The 22669-nt window shown below is 42.3% G+C and overlaps 1 protein-coding gene across 5 annotated transcripts in view; it reads right to left on the reverse strand.

Annotated features, from left to right (window-relative positions):
• Window positions 1-22669, reverse strand: part of INPP5A (inositol polyphosphate-5-phosphatase A) — a 235040-nt gene that overhangs the window by 59828 nt on the left and 152543 nt on the right. For all 5 annotated transcript variants that reach the window (XM_035137835.3, XM_088670395.1, XM_088670393.1 and 2 more), the window contains one exon: window positions 22319-22403. In XM_035137835.3, coding sequence (XP_034993726.1) covers window positions 22319-22403 — 85 coding nt within the window. The remainder of the gene's footprint in view (window positions 1-22318; window positions 22404-22669) is intronic.

Raw genomic sequence — 22669 nt, forward strand, 5'->3', positions numbered from 1 at the left:
TTTTTTTTTAAAAAAAACTTTTGAAAACAGTACCATACTAAAGATTGCAAATCGATGAGATGTTATTTTGTATCTTTTCCTTTTCATTCTCTATACTGAATTTTTTTAAAAATTAAAACAAATAGTATCTGAATGGCTTTGACATCCAGGGAAAAAAAGAGATGGTTTATTTTAACAACATGTGGGCAACATACAACTCTACAGGTACATAGGGATTGGCTGAATTTATATGAATTCCAACACCTATTCATTTTAAAACGATCACATCTGTAACACACATTGTTGCAGAATGTCAGGAGTGGGTGCCGGGAGCAGGTCAGCAATAACTCACACAGCTTCAGTGAAGTTAACTGTTTATTCACAGAAACAAGACAACTCAGGAGGCCAGGCCTCGAGAGCACAGCAATGCTTCCCGGTAGATCTTGCCCTTATGAGGCAGTTATGAGGACTGAAGGTCCCTGCCTTCCCACAGCTGCCTAAGCCTCCTCTTTCCCCAGATCCTTCCCAAGCAATCTGAGACTCGGTCAATGTGTCTGTCTCTGCTCCACCCCCCTTCATACCTCTTCTGGTCCTGGGAGATCTGCAGGGAGTGGAGCAGGAGGGGGAGACAGACTGGTCTGACTCATCTCTGCCTCTTGGTACCCTCTCGTCTCCAGCCTCCTCTTCTGGAGATCCACAGCATACTCCCATGCCATTTTCCTCCATTAAACCAAAGCCCCATAACAAGTCCACCCTTGGGTAGCAAAACCTAGCTTTGATCATCTGCAGTCACAAATTCATTAGTTTAGTCAAGCCGCTGTTGCATTCTGGGAAGTACTCATAAGACATTATGGGTTGCATGCCCTCTGCCATCAATGATAAGGATAAAACAAATGAGTAGGCAGTACAATGTATACATTTGTGGCATCCCCCGATGACCTGAGCAGCAAATTCCATTATTTCGGGGCAGCTGATACTACACTAAAATTGCTACCCAGTCCACCAGTAGTAGCCAGTGTGGTGGGGAGGAGCTGCCTTCCTGAGACTCCTACTGGGCTTAAAGTTCTCACCATAATGGGCCAACAAAACAGATCTTCAGGTTAAGTCCCCTCATATGGGGACAATAACAAAGATCTACTTACAAGACTACCACAACAATTCCTGAAATAATGTATGTAATATTATTTGAGCCTGTAAAAAGTATTATTTCTTTCTTACCATGGATTTCATTAACAAAGCAGTAGCTTCTATTCTAACTCTCCAAGTTGTGCTGCCCCTCTTTCACATTATGTACAGGTGAAACTCAGAAAATTAGAATATCGTCAAAAAGTGCATTTATTTCAGTAATGCAGCTTAAAAGGTGAAACCAATATATGAGATAGATGCATGACATGCAAAGCAAGATATGTCAAGCCTTTATTTGTTGTAATTGTAATTATTTGTCGTTAGGCGGGTCAATTATAAATGGAATGTAATTAATGAAATGTAATAGCGATGTTTATTTTTGTTTATTTTTGTATTATTGTAACTATTTGTTTTATTACTGTGGAATTTCCAAAAGAAAGCATTTGTAAAAATATTGTTTCAACATTTTGTTGTTTGCCACCTTGCACTACTTTGGGAGGAACAACAGGGTAAACAAAATAATAGACAAACAAACAATATGGCCACATCCAGACAATTATATCTCAGCACAATACGTCATTATAGGCACAAACCATAATGCATTTCACAAGAGTCTGGAAAGAAGCCAGATGTTTTTGGTTAACTATAGTTTCCTGTTATGTCCAAACCAGGAAACTATGGCTGGTGGATTCTGAATAAGCTAGGATATGAAGCTATTGTTTAAACTTGACTTAATATCCTGGCCTGTCTGGAAGCCATTCAACACAGATTCCCAGTTTGGATGTAATGGGAAATTAGAGTTAACCGAAGAAACCCAGCCTGCTTGCTCACTTGAATGAAAGGAGCAAAGTAGCTGCATGTGAGGGAATAGGGCCATTTCATATCTCAGCTATCGGTAATTAAGTCAATATATGATTGTCCACCTGTGGCTATAATGTCCCATGATATATACTACCGGAGGTCTTCCTTTCACATTGTTTCTTCAGAATTGCACCCCAGCAGTTCAGCTACAAAATGACTTACTGCCGTGTTTCTCCGAAAATAAGACACTGTCTTATATTTATTTTTCCTCAAAAAAACCACACTATGGCTTATTTTCAGGGGATGTCTTGTCTTATTTTCGGGATATGGCTTATATTCCTTGAATGCTTAGAAAATCCTGCTACGTCTTATTTTATAGCTATGTCTTATTTTCGGAGAAACAGGGTAGTGCCTGAGCTTCAGTCAAGAACTGCAGGAATTTGCTATCACTAGAATCTTTTCCTCAACACTTATTTCCCAAATGTGTGCAACTTTTAACATCATATAACTCTCCCCCGATTTCTGAACTGCGCCAAGCCACCTTCTGGTGGGTGGGCTCCAAGATACATTTTACCAATTTTTCATGCCCATCCCTCTAAATGTGACCCTGCTCCTAGGCTTTTATCTCTTTGACAACTTCACGCAGGAAAACATGCAGCTCCTCTGATAGCATGAAATTGGAAACAATGGCCTGTGGAAACAAAAGCAGAGGATGGAGAGGCAAGATACAGGCTGGGCCCTGCCTGCTTCCCCCCCTTAAAGCCACAAACAGATGTTTATAAGGCCCGATCCCTGAGAAAGCTGAAAGGAAAAGCCTTGTAAAAGAAATGGACCTTAAAGACAATGGATGGAAGAATCTGGAATAAAAGGCTAGATGAGGCTAGATGGGATTTCAGCAGATAAATCTCTCAAATAAAAGCAAGTTGCCACCATGAATTTCAATTGCAGTTTTCCTTCCTCATTTAAAAAACAAAACAAAACACACATTCTGAATCTCAAGCCAAGGATTCCTTCAGACTCTCCATCTAGTGCACAAGTCTGATGTCCGCTCCCCCCCCCACCTCTTTTTAGAGACATACTATAAAAATCAATTTAACCCCACTGGCAAAGAGTGACTTCGAGTTTCAAATTCACTTTGATTTATTGAAACCGCTCTGTTTAGTCCTGAAACAGGAGCCAAAGCTCCTAAGTTCTGGAAAGAGGCTTAGAGCAGCAACAGAAAAGGTTATGCTCAGAGAATCTTGATTGGAAAAGGACCTAATACTAGCTGCTGGTCCCAATTATGTTCAGTTTCTTTTGCTTTTCATGTGCATTATTTTGGGCTGGGGGGGGGGGAAGGGACCATGTGAAGAATCTACTAAGCGCCGTCATCATGAATCAAGCCATAGGTTCTTTTTCACAAAAGGCGATATGCATCATTTGCAAATGGAACAAAGTGCAGTGTGAAGTTTTTGCTTTTGTGATTAAACCTCTCTTCCTCTTTCTTGCAGAGCCTGCTATCCAAAAGGCCCAGCACTATGCTTCAGTGCACAAAATTCATGTATTCATCACAGAGGGGAGAAATCCTTGAAAAATTAGCACAAAGGAGGATGCATAACTTAAAGCCTGCTACGGGTAGCCCTCACTTGAACCCTTTCACATTTACATAGTTTTCTTATTGACACACAATATAAATAGTGGGGGTGGGGGGAGACTAAAATAAGCATTTTGTCAACTATTATCAGCTTAGATGCCTATTTCATTTAAGCAGCAGCTCTCATCAAAGCAATACGAGGCACAAATATTACTTTGGGGGACAAACAAATTAGAAACTGGAAATATTTTTTAAGAATGCCTGTTCCAGGACATGTTACAGGTAGGTAGCTGTGTTGGTCTGCTGTAGTCGAAACAAAATAAAAAAAAATTCCTTCCAGTAGCACCTTAGAGACCAACTAAGTTTGTCATTGGTATGAGCTTCTTTGTGCATGCACACTTCTTCAGATACACTGAAACAGAAGTCTCCAGACCCTTATATATAGTGAGAGGGTGGGGAGGGGTATTACTCAGAAGGGTGGTGGGAATGGGTGATTGGCTGATAGGTGTGGTAAATTTGTTGACGACTGTCAATGACTGCAATTGGTCTTACAGGAAAAAGCAAGGAGTGAGATGGCTAAAGATAGCTTTATCATGTATAATGAGATAAGAATCCAATGTCTCTATTCAGACCAACTCTCTCCATGGTTTTAAGTTTGGTAATAAGTTGCAATTCAGCAACTTCTCTTTCCAGTCTATTTCAGAAAATTCACCTTAACAAAAGATGCTGAATATGTTGAATATGTCTGCAAAGACACATATTTCCTATAGCTAGAGCCAGATTTGGCGGACTAGAGCCAGATTTCTGAAAACATTTCTGAAAACAATAAAAAAGTATTATTTACATGGCTACCATCTTTACAAAGTTTGGTTTTAAGAAAGTGTGATTCCTTAACCATAAATAATTTTCTACAGTGCACAGAGAAATTATATATATATATATATATATATATATATATATATATATATATATATATATATGCCTGCCAAGGCACATAAAAAAGATGTCTCCATATAATGTACTTGTAGCTTCAGGAAGGTCAGTGTGTGGCCAGTTTGTGGTGCGACTGCAGCTCAATGGCAGAGAATCTGCTCTGCACACAGAAGGGCCTTGGCTCAAGTCCTGACATCTCCAGCTAAAAGGATCAAGTGATGAAAAAGTCCTCTACCTAAGACCTAGGAGAGCGACATTCATTGTGACAGTAGACAATACAGAACAAAAATGAACAGATAAGAACACAGGAGCCTGGCTGGATCAGGCCAATGGCCCATCTTGTCCAGCCTCCTGTTCTCACAGTGGTCAACCAGATTGCCTACTACATAATTAACATGTATACATTATGGGTTTAAATAACTAATTAATTAAATTTATATCCTGCCCTTCCTCTCAAAGGAGTTCAGGAACACTTCTATGATATTTTTAAAAACCAGATATATATATATATATATATATTAAAAAACCCACGTATTTAAAACATCTACAAATTGTTAAAGATATCTAAAAACAATAAAATACCCAAAACAAAATTTGAAAACAGATGTAACCAAATCTTTTCTGTGGAAAGGCCTGGTGAAACAAGAAAAGTTTTCAGTGGGCATCTAAAAGAGTACAGTGATAGTGCCCATCTAATGTTGAAGCTTGTTTTAAAGAAGCCTTGCACATTTAAGAAACCCAAAAGTTGAGAGAGAGAGAAGTTGCTTCAGTCAGTCCCCCACAATAATGTTTAGAAAACAACTCTGATTTCCACCCCCCCATCTCAATCACACCATTGCTTCCCCACTCCCACCTTTGGATAGTGAATACCTCTGGAGTAGAGTCTGACCTATTTTCCATCTATTGATTGTCTACAACACAATTCAATAGTATTATAAAGTAACATATTTTGATGACCTGTGTGCGTGTTTGCGCATCTTTTTATTGAAAAGAGGTAAGTGGGAAAGTAATCAGGAAAGGTAACTTCTAATGGTCACGAGGCTGGTTGATGTCTTTCTAGGGATCAAAAGGGGAAAGAGAACAAAGGGGCATGGGAAGAGATCTGTTGCATAGGGATAAGGGAAGAGCTCAGAGATACCAGGACAGTTGTATAGTGGGTGGGTGTGTCAATGTGCCTATATCTAATTGTACACACACGTACACCCTGCGTTGGTCATCCATCCACTATGAAAGAGGATAGATTGACTGTATACATGGGTGCAAGCAGGTACACTCCTCATTATATAATAGGGCTATGCAAAATAATTGGACAAATCCCAAATGAAGAACCAAAGTTGGGCTGCTTTGGACAGATTTGGAGCTTGTCTGAGCTGAAGCACGGGCCTCTGAAATGCTTTGAGGTGCTTCAGAGATTCATGGCGCTTCAGAAAAATTTTCAGGTTCTTTTCCTAGGAGTACCTCCACAATGTATGCCACTTCTATAATAAAAAGATTTGTTTATAAAACTACAGGGAGGGAAGCAAATTCATTTTAGGTTTCCACTCTCACCATCAACTTCACAAAAACCCCTGGACCTATTTTTCTGTAATTTGCTATGCTTTTATCCACTCCAGAAGGACTAATATGCCTGCACATTTCATCCATTTCTGTCAAAAAGGGAAAGAAGTTCTAGCTATTTGATTCTCTTCTCACAAAAGCTAATGGGAGAAACATGAAACTTTGTTTTTCCATATCAGGTTTTGAATTCAGACCCTGTGCTGAACTAGACAGCTTTTGAAGTGCTTTGGACTGAATCTTCCTCTCTTCCAAAGTGGGTGTGAACTGAATCTTCTGCTCAGTGCACACTCCAATTATTTATCATATTCCACATGTGATGAGGGGTAACAAAAGAACCAAAGCTCATTTCTGCAGAGTCTGCAGCAGGGACAGTTAATGCAGAGCCCTCCTGATGTTGTCAGCCTATAACTCCCATGACCATCGGCTGGGGCTGGTGGGAGTTGGGTCCAACATAATCCGAATGGCCCCACATTGGCTGTCCCTGGCCTACATACTAAGATGAAATGGAAAACAGATCTATGTTTTTTTTAATGTATCTAAATTTTGAGAATAAGGGAAAAGGGTGACCAGAACTACTAGGATACTAGTTTTCTCAAGCTCCAAATCCACTTGTCAATAGAAGCCAGTAGAAATTAATAGGAAATAATAAAAGACAAGCTGGGAGAGGCCAATAGAAGGAAATGAATGGATTCAGCTGGGATTTCCATGAGGGTCATTACCTCCTACTTCCTAGAGGAAGACACCATAAAAGCAAATGATCGTTTTCAAGAACTGTATTGGCATACCCCCTGGGTTGTTAGGGGAGCACAAGAAAAATCTATTACTGATTGTTCAGAATAACACCAGACTGTATAGGTCAAAAATTGACTGACATCACTCTGTACAAGCAGTATTGAGACACAACAAAGAATCTGTTGTGCTTCTGAGCTTATGGTGCATTGCAATGCAGTAAATGAAAAGCCACTATTATGAGGAGATGTTTATGTCAGTATCTGAAACAAATCTTCTTTTTCCTGGAATAATGCTGTCCTAAACTGTTAAATGTTGCTCCGATAAACAACATGTGATAAAGATCCTATAATCCCTGCTTGCAGGACCCACTCTTTAACTCATTAACATGCTGATGAGTCCGTACAACATTTGTCAAAGCATTCTCACTTAGATGTTATGACTTCCATTAAGAAGTTGCATATGAGTTTCATGTGTTATTCTCCCATACTACAGTTTACTTCTGGGAGCAACAAATAGGCTGGAAGAAGAGGGCACACTTCCTCTAGTTTTGAAGCGTTATCTTCTTTCCAATTCATTTAATATTTTCTATTTTTACCAGCTGTGTCACGGTATGTCCACTGCTGTGGAGAATTATAATTCGGACAGTTTTAAGCCATTCAAACAACCTGTGGGACCACAGTAGGTACGCTGGAAGCTTCCCTTTCCAAACATGGAAGTTTGCTCGTGGGGAGCTGGGGTAGGCACCTACCAGTCGGTTGGGGGTGGGTGAGTTGCAAGAGGAGGGTGCAGCCTTGTCATGTAGGCCAAAAAAATGATTTTGAATGGACAATCAATATATTTCAACCTATTGAAGGAGGAGACTCTAATCACATGCCCTGTGTGCTGCCCAGGTGCTAAATGGCTTCTACCTCCCTTCTTATGGCTCTGTCTCTTTAAACTGGGCAACTCTTCAGATAGACAGACACTTCTTTCCTAGAGAACACTGCCAGCCCTTCAAATACAGAACTATATTTCGTAAAGCAGGATGCACAGCCAACCCTACTGTGGGCTTCTGGGGAATTGAGGTGGTCATGTCCATAAGCAGGAAGTTCAAAGGTCACAGCAGATGCAAAATATAGATGGTCACTTTCCCTCTCATTGGAGCTTTACTGTGTTTTGCCCAATGCCTTTTCTTCAAGAGGCAGGGAAACAACCTGGGTCTCCATGTAATTGTTTTGAGCTCTGTAAAGTTTTATATTCCAGTTTCTAGGTTAGTGAGAAGCATCTGCCGGGAGACAAGGCCTGTTTGCTAACAGAGCAGTCTCATTATACCGCTGAGCTCAGAACATGCCGAATGAGCTTGAGATTTATTTATTTTTAGAAAAAAGCCCTACACCATTAAAGAGCTAAGACTGAAAGATAATTTCATCTGAAGGTCTGAATTACGATGTTATGTGTCAGCGTGATCTTTCGTCTCTCCAGTTTCCTTCCAAAAAGCTGTTTTACTGGTGAAGGTGGACAAAATCCATAATTTTTCTTTACTGGAAAGGACAGTTCAATAACTTGCTGATGGATAGGTATGCAACAGTGGAAACAGGCAATTAAAAGAAAGAAATTATATAAAATTTATAGTAGATTGGGAGCAGTAGGGGATAGAACCACCCATGAAGCAAAACTGATTGGGAATGGTTAGAGGGAAGTGAAACAGTCTTAAATATTGACACACATTTGAAAACAATGGGATGAATAAGCTGTTTCGCAATTAAGAAAAATGCACCACACTTGGCGCTAATAAAAGTACGGTGAACTATCATGCTTTAGATAGACCCATAATGAAGTAGCTGCTCTCGCTACAGAGACAATCAGGTATTTATTGCCCCTTCAGTGTATTTGAATCGCCATGCTGGGTAGCAGTAACTTACTCCACCACACAGGAAAGTTGTAAAGCAGACCAAGAAATCATCAGGTCCAATTACACCAGGAAACGACTGTCAAATGTGTCACAATGGACATCTAAATCAAGTAAAACACATATTCAGCTCTTGCCAGTAAAAAAATAACAAAGGCTGTCTGGAAGCCCTCCAGGGTTAAAGTGATCCCACACTACAGAGGCTACATCCCAAACAGATAATCACCTCAGACACCACTGCATCAGCTCAGCCAGGTCACATGACAACGGTAGGTAATGGGTAGCCTTCATCCATTCAGATGCTACCCCTTTGGTGTGGGTTCCAGCCACAGGCAACTAGCAGCAATGCGACAGAAGTCATAGAAACCAGCCCTGATATGTGACACATCAAGTGAGCATGCACTTAAAATGTGTGAAGCCATTACCATAGATACGCCGCCGCAGATTTCTCAATCCGTGCCTGCCACCTGTTGTCAGGGAAAAACTTAGGGAGATTACTGCGCCGAACAATCGGGCAATTGAGTAACTGTTGTCAGTGTGCTGAACAAGAAGCAGCTCGCCTGCTTCCAGCAACACCCCCTGTCCAGTCATTTCTAAGCATGACAGCACTCTGGTCTATAAGCACTGAGCCCGGAATACAGTCCCCCTAATTTCAGTGGACCTTATCCACAGGGGGTGGGGCAGGGCGTAAGAATTCCTGATATCATAACCAACAGCCAAGTGTGCCTTTTTCCTTGGAGAAATTCTAAAACGCATGCCGCGCTGAAAAACATGCATTTTCCTAAGAAGGCGAAAAGGCAACGGTTTACATCTTCTCCTTCCCCAGATTACTCTGGATTAAGTCAGGCGTGCCTCTTTTCCCAAAACTGACGCTCTATTTCAAATATCCCTGCTGAGAAATATATGTATGTATACAGTTGAGACCAATAATAACAATGAGGAGGATAATAAAACAAACCCAATGGCAATAACACAGGATGGGGGGAGGGAAGCTTCCGAAAAGCCATCTATCACAATCGCTGTCATCTAGGTGATGAACAGCAGGTGCGGCGGCAGCACCCAGCTCTACCCCGGATGGTGCCGAGACGATCGCTACTGGTACTGCTCTCACTCTTTGTCACCCAGTGCCAGCTGAGTCCCCAGCTGCCAGTTGCCACCATGCAAGGCATAAAACATACCCTTGGAACAATTGCAGCGGCACAGAGCACATCGGCTGCATTATTAATTAGTTTAATGACGCTCAGCCCTATTAGAAAGCAGGCAGTAATTGTATTTAATTTGTGTACGCTTTTAATTACGGCCACAAACGATGCCAGAAGTTGATCGGGAGTATCGTTCATATTCTGTTCTGCTCCGTAACCAGGTTTGTATTAAATTTGCATCTGAAGCAGGGGAGGAACTGCATGCTATTTCCTGCTGAGAGGAAAGTCTCTCTCTCTCTGTTTCCTAAATGGTGTCATCTTTCACATCTTGATGCTGGACAAAACCCCACATGCCTGCTGATAACTGTGTCCTCCTTTCCTGTAGCCACAAATTAAAAGCAGGTTTGTGACCACATGCGGCTAGGCCCCTCTAGGGCCCTGCCACAAGCCGGCTCAAGAATGAGTCCATTCAAGCCCACTCTCCCTTCGTTGATAGAGATAGAAACAATGGCATCATTTAATTTAGTATTGCAAAGAGGATATGGCTCATTGGCCCGTCGTTGTTTTGAAGATGGATTTAATTAACCTCCAATGAATCTTGCCAGTAAGTGTGAGAGCATCAGAGTGGAACTGGATGTGTCAAAAAAGCAACTGAAGTGATGGGTAATCAGCATTGCTGAGTCCAGTTCTACCTACCAAAATGTGTTCTCCTTAATAGTAGTAGTAGTAGTAGTAATAATAATAATAATAATAATTACATAACAATAATGAACTTTACAAAGAGGAGAGACAAGTTTGCACAAGCATTGTACATACTTTCTATGGATCTTGATTGAATAATTTTAAATAGTCAACAGAAAGTACAGGAAGGAACAAGAAAAATATAAAAACCCTTATTACATACGTGCTGCGCACATGGACAAGTGATTTGCCACTGGCAGAAAACAAACAATTACAATAAAAATGCTGTGAAGTAAACATCCAGTCCCTTGGGAAGGCGATCAAGCTTGGCGACATCATGAAACTCATCACAATGTCCACAGCCATAATTTATAATGAACATTTAGCAGGTGCCTCAGATGGACAGATATAATTTGCCTTCATTAATAAAGCCGTCCTTACCAGAGGTGATGTTTATACCTTTTAATCTAATAAACCTTCATCACATTATCATTGCACTTGAGGTCCTGTTTGCAACACAGAACCACACCAAACTGTTACAGCCATGGGGCGAAGGCAGGCTGCTCTACTGTGGTTTGAAAGGGTTGCTTAAGCCTTCTTGTGTCGAATGCCCCATGATCAGCACATACCAGTACCAGAAGAGGTGGAGGAATAGCAGGGGTGCTTTTATTCCCTTTGTTGCAAAGTGTATGCTTCCAGGAGACTAAATCAGAAAAAACCTCCAACTTCATTAAATGGTATTGGTGGCATACAATCACATGTGCCACTGGAATTATGTTACCAGTGATAATCAGAGATGCTGGTTATCCCATAAAGAAGTAGAGATGTTGTGACACAGATTACAGTGAAAACCTCTCCATGTTACTCAGAAGTTAAGGCCCACGTAATTCAACTCCCAGGGAAGCGTGCATAAGATGACACTGCGCCTAACGCCTAGGGTAATTACAGGAAGCAGAATAGACCATGTGGCACTCCCAGCCTCAATTGTGAGTTTAGTGATGCTCCTTTTCTGCCAATAGTGCTAACGACTACAGTAAATTGTGACCACCAGTAACAGTTCATTTGCTGGTGCTTACCACAGTCCCTATAATGGGCTCTAACTTGTCTTTGAGTGAACTCATCATGTGTTCTCCTCCACCTGTGTTCCTCTTCCAGCTTGCTTCATTGCCCCCAGCTCAAACGAACAGCAAGGAGCCACACAAGCATTTGTGCGCCCTGAAGACGGCATTTTTGTGACCATCATGTCAACTGCTCAAGTTTTCTGTCCGTTCCTGAAAGCAATGGGCTTAGTTCGGACTAATACCAGTCACCTTGTGTTGTTCTTTTGGGGGCGGGGGTAGGCAGAAGCAATCCAGCCTCCCACCCCCTAGGCAATCTGAAGCAGCTCAGCTCCAAGACATCTGCTATGGGCAAGAACTATGCTTCAGAGGAGCCGTTTTGCGCCAGTGCTGAGTTATCAAGACTCCTCATTACCATTTCCACTGGAATGACTTCATCTTATTCTTTAGAATGGGCACAACAGGCACAACATAAAGGGTGTTCTTAGGGAAGATCATGGGGTGGTTGGGGACACAAGCAAATGGTTTTCTGTTGCCCTTTTGCACAGGATCCAAAGAGTTGTCGCAACAGTTCTTCTCTTTAGTGCAAGGACTCACCTTGAATTTACTCGGTAGGTAAGATGGGCTTGGGGAGCAGCTGATATGTGGGAAGGGAGTTCTAGTGGGAATTCAAGATCTCTTGCTATGCAGTTTTGCCTGCTATGGAGTAAACTTATACAGCGGTACCTCGGGTTACAGATGCTTCAGGTTACAGACGCTTCAGGTTATAGACTCCGCTAACTCAGAAATAGTACCTCAGGTTAAGAACTTTGCTTCAGGATGAGAACAGAAATCGCGCAGTGGTGGTGCGGCGGCAGCAGCAGGAGGCCCCATTAGCTAAAGTGGTACCTCAGATTAAGAACTGTTTCAGGTTCAGAGCGGACCTCCAGAACAAATTAAGTTCTTAACCCGAGGTACCACTGTATACAAAGTCATTAAGTGGACAAACAGTCATTAAGTGGTTTCTCCTCAGTGACAAACCAACTCAAGAATAACATTGAGGTCCAGTTCTGCCCCCCCCCCCCCCAGGGATGGGTTTCACTTTGCTTTGGCAAGAATGGAAGGAAACTCCACTGTGTTCTACACCACTGGTCTTTATTTGAGGTGCAAAGAGCACATCAATGAGAGGATGAAGGAAAGAGGGGACACAAACTACCTTAGAGGGTGGGGGAAGGCAGCTAGAAAATGAAAATTGAAGGCAACAACAAGTGTCATGGAGTAGCTGCTGAGAATAAATGAAAAGGGAACTTTCCCATCGGACATGCCATTTTAATAGAAGGCCTCTCTTTCAACTGCTTACAGATGGATAATAGGATATAAGTAATTTTGGCCTGGCTGACCACAAGTACCAGTAAGGCCTCCATTAATTTACCATTTCTGCTGGAAGGGAGACCACCTCAGGAGAGTTTGGTGACAACATTAGTATCCACACGGCTGTGCCTTTTGTTCAGCGTGAAAGGCTGTTTGAATAGGGGTCAACTGTAGTCAATTCTCTCTGTTTACCACAATTAATTGTTCTGTGCTGGAGGCTAAACAAATCCCAGAAAATATTTCTGCTCCAGAAACATGCAACAAAGGTGGGTTTTTTGTTTTTGTTTTAAATGACACTGGCACAAGATGCCAGACAACAGAGAGCTGGAAATGCAGTATTTCATCCTGTACAATATAGGGTGCCTGTATTGTAAAAAAGGACCATAAAGTTGAAGTTTTAAATTCATACTGCCACTTTTCCTTCAAAAACACACGTCGAAACTGATCCACCCTTTAAAATAAAAAATAAGTAAATTAAAAATAAACTTCTGCAAAGTTCTGCATGATTTGTTGCTGCAAAGCCCCAGTGTAGAATAATGTATGAGCAAAAGTGCAGGCGGTAGTTGTTTTAAAAGGTTGCCCTTACCACGACTCTTAAGAACTCATACCATAAACATGTACAGCACCTGCCAGGTTGCACATTAAAGCTGCAATCTTATGCACTCCCAATTTTGAAATGCGCAACACGACTTTGGGGCTTGCTTCTGCTTAACTATGCACAGGATTGGGCTGCACATGTGTAAGCACTTAAGCATGAAGTGGTGGGGATTGATACCCTGTAACTCAACTTCTTCATTTAAGTGTCCATTCCATTGCAAGTACCGGTAATATGGCAGGGAGTCCTGATACCAAAGGATACACTGAGTCCAGGAAGGAGGCGTGAGGGCTCAGACAGGGTCCTAGAGTCCTCCCTCCTCATTCCCAAAGCCTAGTTAGTGCTTTCCCAGCTATAGGAAGAAGGTAGGAGAGCTCTAGGACCCTGCCAGAGACTTGTATCTCTTTCCCAAAGCCCAGCACCTTGCTTATCCGGCTGTGGGAAGGCAGCATGAGGGCTGGGGTGTGTCCAATTTTAGCCTCCTCCCACATGACAAGGCAGTGTGCGGATTGCAGGTTCCATGTCAAAGTACTCTTGTGGCCCACTTGGTATGAAAAGTTGCCCTCAACATCCCACTGTTGAACAGACAGGTCAGATATCAAACTTTGACACCTCGGCATGATACAGGAGACCGTGGCTGTCCTAACATAGATCATCGGCCTTTCCTCAATTTGCCACACTTGGATCAAAGGCATTAATGATACTCAGAAAGGCATTAGATCACTTAATCTTTGCTGCGTAGCAAGACCGGATGACATTTCCATTTGTAGATTAATATGACATTTTCAACTATGAAGCTTAAGAGCAACTTATTTTATTGAATTACCGCAGAAATAAATTAGCATACTGATATAATAGCTTATTATGGTTCTGCATATGAAAAAAAAAACACCCCACAGTGACATTAATCTATCAAATTGCTGAAGGATAAATAGCTTTGAATTGTTGACTGTATGAAACATGATACTGACCAGATTCAATCAAAAGCGGTGGGAAACAGAGCATGTCTACCTAACTGCATTTTCTTCTGAAACAATTTGTGCTGCCTCATGCACAACATAGATGGTATCTGTCTAGGATCATAGAAGCATTATGATCCAAAGCAGTTAGGTAGGTGAAGTGAAGGAAGAGCCAGTAGTTCAGTTGGTTAGAGCATGGGGATGATAATGCCACGGTTGCAAGTTCGATCCCCTTATGGGACAGCTGCACATTCCTGCATTGCAGTGTGTTTGACTAGATCAGTGTTTCTCAACCAGTGTGCCTCCAGATGTTTTGGGACTACAACTCCCATCATCCCTAGCTAGCAAGACCAGTGGTCAGGAATGATGGGAGTTGTAGTCCCAAAACATCTGGAAGCACACTGGTTGAGAAACACTGGACTAGATGATCCTCGGGGATCCCTTCCAACTCTACAATTCTATGATTCTAAAAGTTGCGGGGAAATGAGGGTACCTTTGTTTACATACAAAAATGGGAAGTGATTTAGGCTTTCACCCGACGAAAGAAATCTATGTTGATAACAGTATGAGGTTTATCTGACAAATTCATCAGTCATATTTGCATAAATACTCATATGCCTTCAATCAATAGTTACCTCTCAGCTAAAACAGCCCCTTTTCCTTGCCAACCTGACACCTCCAAGAGGCCAGGAGGTGAGGATGAGCAATGGCGCCAGCATATCAGCTTTCTGAACAGCTAAGTCTGTGACTCCTTTCTCCCATCAAATGTAGCCTGACAAACAGCAGGTGCCCATTCGGAAGTGTGCAGTGGGCAAGTTGGGGGGGGGGAGAAAGGAACATCCTTTTTAAGAATGCATTCAATTAGATTGGATGCACTTTATAAAATCTTGGAAGGTCTTTAATTAATCTCTTAGTTATTTTGTAGCTGGGTCAGAAAATCCATCATCAGTTGATTGGCATTTCATGTAACAAAACGTTTTGCCAAGAAATAAATGAGATTTCCCGACTTTTGGGAGTCACATTTGCCCTCCGTATGCTTTTTGAATAATAGGTAATTAAACGGATGGTGATTCCCCCACCCTCCCCAACCAATTACATTGATGCAAATTGATAATTCAACATAAACATCTAATTAAGTCTATTTGGAATGTCATTTGTAACTCAATTCATGTTAGACCCCCAAACTGATACAGACAAAGTAGGGCGCTCCAAAAAATAGAATGGGGAGATGGGGCGAGAAAGAAATAAGAGTGAAGGTACTTCTTCAAGGATGGGTGGAAGATGGGAAGGGAAGAGAATATGGTACCCTAGAGGTTGTCACCTGATCTGGCAGGTTGCCCCTGAGGAGTCAAATGTGGTAGGAAGACAAACCTTTAGAGCAGGGATGAGGAAGCTGTAGCCCTCTAGATATTACTGGACTACAACTCCCATTATCCTTGACCACTGGCCATGCTGGCTGGGGCTGATGGGAATTAAGACAGGCTCTCTCTATCCCTGGTTTAGAATCTTCTCTTAGGGAGCTCCTCTAAGTCCCCCTGCTCTTGGGGCTCCACATCCTACCTTTCCCCAATAGTTCGTCATCTGAAGCAGCATTTCAACTGACCCCACAGCTTTCTTACCTTCTCTCAAAATGAAGTCATAATGAAGCTTCCATAATGTGCCAGTAATGTTGGATTGTTTACCTCATGCTGTTTGGCCAAATCACGAGAGAGACTTCACGTTAGTCTCAGCAGCTTTGAGGTAGGGAGGAAAACTAGAATGGGAGGTCCAGACAGCACCTATTCTGCCAACTCATGTGGTGTTCCAGCATAGCAGTGCAATGAAGAAAGCCCCAATGCACTAGCAAAAGTCCTTGCGCAGGCTTCTGCTGGTGTGACACATTAGCTGAACTGTGCCCCAAGAGTCTGAATTTGTATAAGGCAACTTCTTATGTTCGTGGCCACTTTTGAGTTGGATGCCTTTAACAGCATGGCTGTTAAAAATTATCAGATTATTAAAAATGGCTAGGTCCTAAATGGTACCACTTTCATAAGACACAATGCCATGGGATTTCATAGATGCAATTATGTCCTTGCGTAGTTAGCTATCACGACAACTGCTATTTTTATTATGCATTTCAGTGCAGGAATGCCTATTTTTATTTCTTACGGTGAAAACAGAAAAGCAGATTCAAAGGAGGTTGCTTGGTCTGAGTAACGGATGGGACAATTTTAAAGAGAGGAAGCAATACTCCGTTCCCCCAACCCAAAAGCAGCAGAATGGAAAAGAAAACCGAGGAAGCCAGCTAAAAACATGCCTTGTCTCCATCCGTAGGGCAAGGAGTTAACCTGGTCATCTCGGCTACAGTGGAAGACCACGCAGAAAGTCTGATTAGCAATTCCTAAGAGAAGAGACCTGCCCACGCCATGGAAAAGTTGCTGTTTCCTGCTTCATTGCCTGAAGCACTATAGAAAGAAAGGCCAACCCCCTATAGGTCAAGCCCCACCCTCATGCCAGGCAAATCAATCAAGGACAGCTGCTCTAACAAATGCAGGGGAAAGGGCACCTCTGCATGTTAAAAGCACAAAGTGACAGCCTGCACTGGACACCAATGTGTAGGCAGCCTTACAAATTTACAGACAGGGGTTGTGACCCTTCCACTGACACTTCCATACATTCATGTGAATTAAGGGGGAAAGGAATGATTTATGGGACTAATTCCGCTGCCAAATTTACTGTAGGGAACTATCTTGAAAACAGCTGCAGAGGTTTGCAGGTTGGGCCCTGGGTTCTGATTAACGAAATGCAGCAAGAAGCAATAAAATGCAGAACTCTAATAAGCCAAAATATATATTTATTTATTTTTTAAAAAACTTTGCGTGGTCTATTAGCAGGCATGAAAGAAGGTGGGGATAAGCTGTGTCCTCTTTCTCTCTGTGATTGTCAGAACAGAACTCCTTGCCTGCTGAAACAGAGACGCTGCACATTTAATTCACTCAACGTTGGTGAATCTATTTTCATTTGGCTTCACATGAAACAGCTGACAATCTTTCTGCAGTATAAATGATACATGCAGATCCTCCCAATTAGCACCTGCAGTTCGGCTTCAATAAATGGGAGAAGTTGCAGAGCTACGAGTCCAAGTTCTCTAGTTGCATTCAAGAGATTCCCCAAGATACAAGCACTGCAGTAGCCAATATGGTACCCCTCCACATGTTGTGGACTACAACTTCCATATTATTCTCAACCACTAGGTATACTGGCTGGGACTGAGGGGAGTTGTAGTCTCAAACACCTGGAAGGAACTATGCTGGCTGCTCCTGAACTAGGACAACCACTGTAAAGACAGCACTTATCAACTGAGCACCACCTGACAGCATTTCGATTCAGATCTTCATCTGAAGTTTAAATGAAAGGGCTATTGAGAAGTAAGAAGTGATATACAAGTAACTTGAAACTTAGGCACATTTAACTTGTGTGCATTCAGCGCTGAAGCCGCTAGGGTGGAAAAAGGTGGAAGAAAGGGTGCTTGGGGGAAAACACATTGGCAATTAGGGTCGCCAGACTCAATAGAGGACAGGACTTCTGTGCCTTTAATTGCCCTGCTCTCTTTTGAGTCTGGAAACCTTAAAGAGAAACCAGCAGACCCTTTGTTTAATTTCCAAGCAAAGGGTCTGCTGGTTTCTCTTTAAGGTTTCCAGACTCAAAAGAGAGCAGGGCAATTAAAAGCACAGAAGTCCTGTCCTCTATTGAGTCTGGCAACCCTATTGGCAATCCTACCAGCCATTGAACTCAATACCGTATGTTTTGACTACACACAAATTTGGCTTTAGGTGCGATCCCCGCAATGTAACCCCAGTGTAAGTTGAGAGTCGCCTGCATCTCATAGGATCAGCATTTAAGTTTTGTGGAGAAGTTGTCTGGCTGCAGCAAAAGCAACATACAAGAGACCTGGGGTATCTGCCTTCCGAAAGACCCATTCTAATTAGGGAAGCTGTCGTGTTCCCCCGCCGCCACCCAAAAATGTTGCTGTTTGAACTTGCGTTCAAACCATGCAGAAACAAACGGAGGTTGCGTCACAGCAGTGCATACTTAAGGGTTCTGCCCTTAATTCATGAACTGGGACAAACAAGGAAAGCTGCTATGTCCCCACTAGTGCAAACACAGCTGGAGCAGCTATGATTAAAAGAATAATGAGCTAAAACCTCCATCTACATTATCTGAATTGTGACAGAGTAGATACCAATTAACAGTGGGCTAGAGGATCCAGCCATTGATTAGGTGTGCAGGGTAGCAAAGCAATGAAGTGATGTTTATTCTTTTAGTCTGTTAATGTAGTTAGGGAAGACTGGTGATTTACCAGAAAGCTTTTAGCTCCAAGTTAAACTTTGGTGGCTTATTGCTACAGCAACACACTGGCCACTAGAGCTAACAATCTGGCAGATGTTTGCATTACAAAGGGTGTCCCCCCCCCCCAACGCCAGGGAAATTATTCCCATGTCAATTAGAGCTACATCAAGTCCTTGCTAGGAATCATCAGTGAGAAAACAACAGGTGGGTATATCTTTTTAAACTGCTGTTTGACCCTTGACAAAACTTTGTATGTTGCTTTGAGTGCTGCGCTGCAGCTTACGGATGTTTAAAATAAATATATGGTTTTCTCTGTGTTGTGCAGAGAATGCATCTTGGTAGGTATTTGACACCCCACCCCACAAAGATGCCTGCCCCATGCCGTATTTGGGCTGTAACGGTTCCCTACAGTGCACAAGAAGTGTGAGTGAAACCCAGAGAGTTAGATAAGATGAGGAAAAGTGATTGTGCAAGGCTCTATCTAGACCATCATGACAAAGATCCAGTTCCACATTTTTTAATTTTTGATTCATTTTCAGTTTGACAAGGCACATTTTGTGACCTATACAGTGGTACCTCTACTTACGAATCTAATGCCTTCCGAACGCACATTCGTAAGTCGAAAAAAATTGTAAGTCGAATCCCATAAGAATGCATTGGGAGAAAATATTTGTACGTTGAAGCAACCCTATCTAAAAATTCGTAAGTAGAAAAAATCCTATCTAAGCCGCATCCAAGATGGCGGACAGAGCTCCGTAAGTAGAAACATTCATAAATAGAGTTATTCGTAAGTAGAGGTACCACTGTAAGTGCATTTCTCAGTCTCCTTGACCACCTATGGCTCTCTCTCGTGGATAGTGGAACAGAATTTCATAGCAAAAACGGTCTGTCTAATGCTTTGGAGACGTCTTTACCCTCCTGCACCTAAAACCCTGAATGATGATTTATTGCTTCTTAATTACAATTTAATATGGCCAATAAGGTGGCAGCTGATTTATGTTACTCTGTATGAGCATAAGAAAATCTATTTTTGAAAAAAACCCATATATCTTCTCTTTCAGTAGCCCTGCTGAGGATATCTTTGGAAATATACTGCCTTGTGTTGCTGTTTAGGTAGGCAGATCTAATAGTTCAATGCATCAAATTTGGCGCTTGGATCTTCTTGTATTACCTAAACGTTTGGCAGAATCATTTCACAAGGAGATATTTCCAAATGGGTGGAACAAAGAGGTGAAGAAGGGGGGAAAGTCTATTATAGCTACTTACATTCACGAGAGAAGAAAGAGCTAATATATAGGTTACCTTCAGAGCTTGGATACTATGACAAAGCAGCATTCGCCAGTTGGCTCCTGTGTCAGACCAGTAACATACACAGGACGCTCACATTACTTTAACAATCTGTGTACACAACAGTTCAGCTGTATAAATCAACCAGTGTACACTCTTTCACACCAACTTAACACCTGAACATGTGTAGAGATGCCTTGTACCTGTATTCAGTGCAATGTATGAATAAGCCTACAGGTAGACTGAATAATCAGGGACGTGGGTGGTGCTGTGGGTTGAACCACAGAGCCTAGGGCTTGCCGATCAGAAGGTCGGATGTTCGAATCCCTGCGACGGGGTGAGCTCCCGTTGCTTGGTCCCTGCTCCTGCCAACCCAGCAGTTCAAAAGCACCTCAAAGTAAAAGGTAAAGGTAAAGGGACCCCTGACCATTAGGTCCAGTCGTGACCGACTCTGGGGTTGCACGCTCATCTCGCATTATTGGCCGAGGGAGCCGGCGTATAGCTTCCAGGTCATGTGGCCAGCATGACAAAGCCGCTTCTGGCAAACCAGAGCAGCACATGGAAAGCACCTCAAAGTACAAGTAGATAAATAGGTGGGAAGGTAAACAGCATTTCCATGTGCTGCTCTGGTTTGCCAGAAGCGGCTTAGTCATGACGGCCACATGACCTGGAAGCTGTACGCCGGCTCCAACGGCCAATAGAGCGAGATGAGCACCGCAACCCCAGAGTCGGTCACGACTGGACTAATGGCCAGGGGTCCCTTTACCTTTAGGCTGAATAATATAGTGGCTCCATCAGGTCCTTTGACACTACCTTTGCACCAGTTAAATCTGGTTTAGCCATGTTGCAATCCTCATGGCAGCCCTATTAATGCACTAAAAGGAACACCTGTGGGCTTAAAAGTGAAGAGGGCGAAGAGCTATCTGTGCACATCCTGGCATCATAGCGTCTCCATGCACACCTCTCCCTTCCCAGGGAAGACTTCTGCAGGTAAAGAAGTCATCATAGGAAAATCCCCCTCTGTGCACATGTTTCATGCCTCTTGTTTTGTAGTTGGAGATAAATCATTAGTATTTTTCCCAGCACAGTAACTCATAGCATTTAACTATATGCATTCATGGATAAAGTTCTAACTACAGGGGAAAGTTCTGCGCTTGGCTTCCTACAGGCAGGTTCTCTCTTTCTCTCCTTTCCCATTTGGATTATGTGAACATATGCCAGCAGCATATAGAAGTGATATAATCAGTCCTTTCTTCCGCAAATAAAGGGGGGGGGAGGAAAGGTGGTGTGGCTTTTCCTAGAAGCGCTGCCTGCCTTCCCTGCCAGACTGGGAAGGGATACTTGTTCCTGGCAAGCAGGCAAGTGAGTTCATTGAATCTTCCCCATTTGGATTCCCAGGAAACTTTAAGGACCCTTCCTTCTTGAGGCTCTCTATAAACAAAGTAACACTGCTCACAGAGTTAAGTTACATGATCACAATGCAGGCTCTTTTATTAAGACATTGCAAAGGGCGTGCAATTATTCTTTTATAGCTTGGTACTGTTGACACATGTAAAAGTTTGATTCATGCACAAGTTGCACTCTTCGTCTCTAACCTTAGATGTATGGTTGCAGCGTAACATTAATTAATGTTCATAAAACACTCTGGAAATGAAAATAGACACATCAGGATTAGAGAAGGTTATTAGGAGGATTTCCCATTATAGGAAATTTGTTGTGCGATTCTCAAGCTGCCTATGATTTATCGCAGGGAGGAAAAAAGGAAGGGATGAGAGGTTTGTTCTTTTTAAAACAAATACACCCATTTTAAACCTAAAATCTGAGATGAAATTTCTGTGGAATGAAATTTGGGGGAAAGCTGTGTGGAAATTACTCTGCGTGGGAAACGGCATATTCAGGAATGTCAATACTAAGGAAAATGTGAACTGTGAACCTGAAAGGTCTTTAGTTCAAATTTCACCTCAGCCACAAATTCATTAGCTGACTAATGTATCGATATCAAATTACACACAGTCCAGTTCTGACCCAATTATAGTTATTTCCAATCTCCAGAGCTGTGCCAGAATGACGTGGTCTTTGGAGCCCTGGCTGAGTGGCAGCAAATTCACTACCCAAAATATCTATGCTGGACTTCATGGGTGGACTGGTAGCGATGCAACAGCAATTAAGGAAACCCAGATGGAACATTTTTGATGGCTGTGACCACCTTGGTCTATTGAGAACTTTTCTGCAAGCCTAAAAGCCAGTTAACTTTCTTAAGCAATTTTTAAAAAAAAAACTGAAGAATTTTCAATGGGGTCCAGATATAAAGAAGAAAAGGAGGTCCTACCTCTACCACTGACTTTGCATCCAGTCGAAAGTTGAAATCTCCAAAGACAAAATATGAAACTCTCTCAAACCGCTGATCTATAATTCTGAAAAGGCACAATGGGGGGAAAAGAATTAAATGCAGTATGCTCAGCTGTATGTGAAAGAAAGGAATCTGTAAAGTACCTTCACTTTAAAAACAATACCCAGAATTGTAACTGCAAAGAGATTACTGAAACCCTGCCAAGGTCTTGGTGGGAAGAGGGTCTGCAAGGTGGCGCTGGGCAAGCGCACAAGTTCCTTAGAAGAACTAAGGTAGACTGACAGAGAGAAGAAGACTTGAGGATTGTGGGATCCACTTGGTGGGATCCAA

This window comes from Zootoca vivipara, chromosome 5 (assembly GCF_965207765.1).
Source record: "Zootoca vivipara chromosome 5, rZooViv2.hap1.1, whole genome shotgun sequence".
NCBI lineage: Eukaryota > Metazoa > Chordata > Lepidosauria > Squamata > Lacertidae > Zootoca > Zootoca vivipara.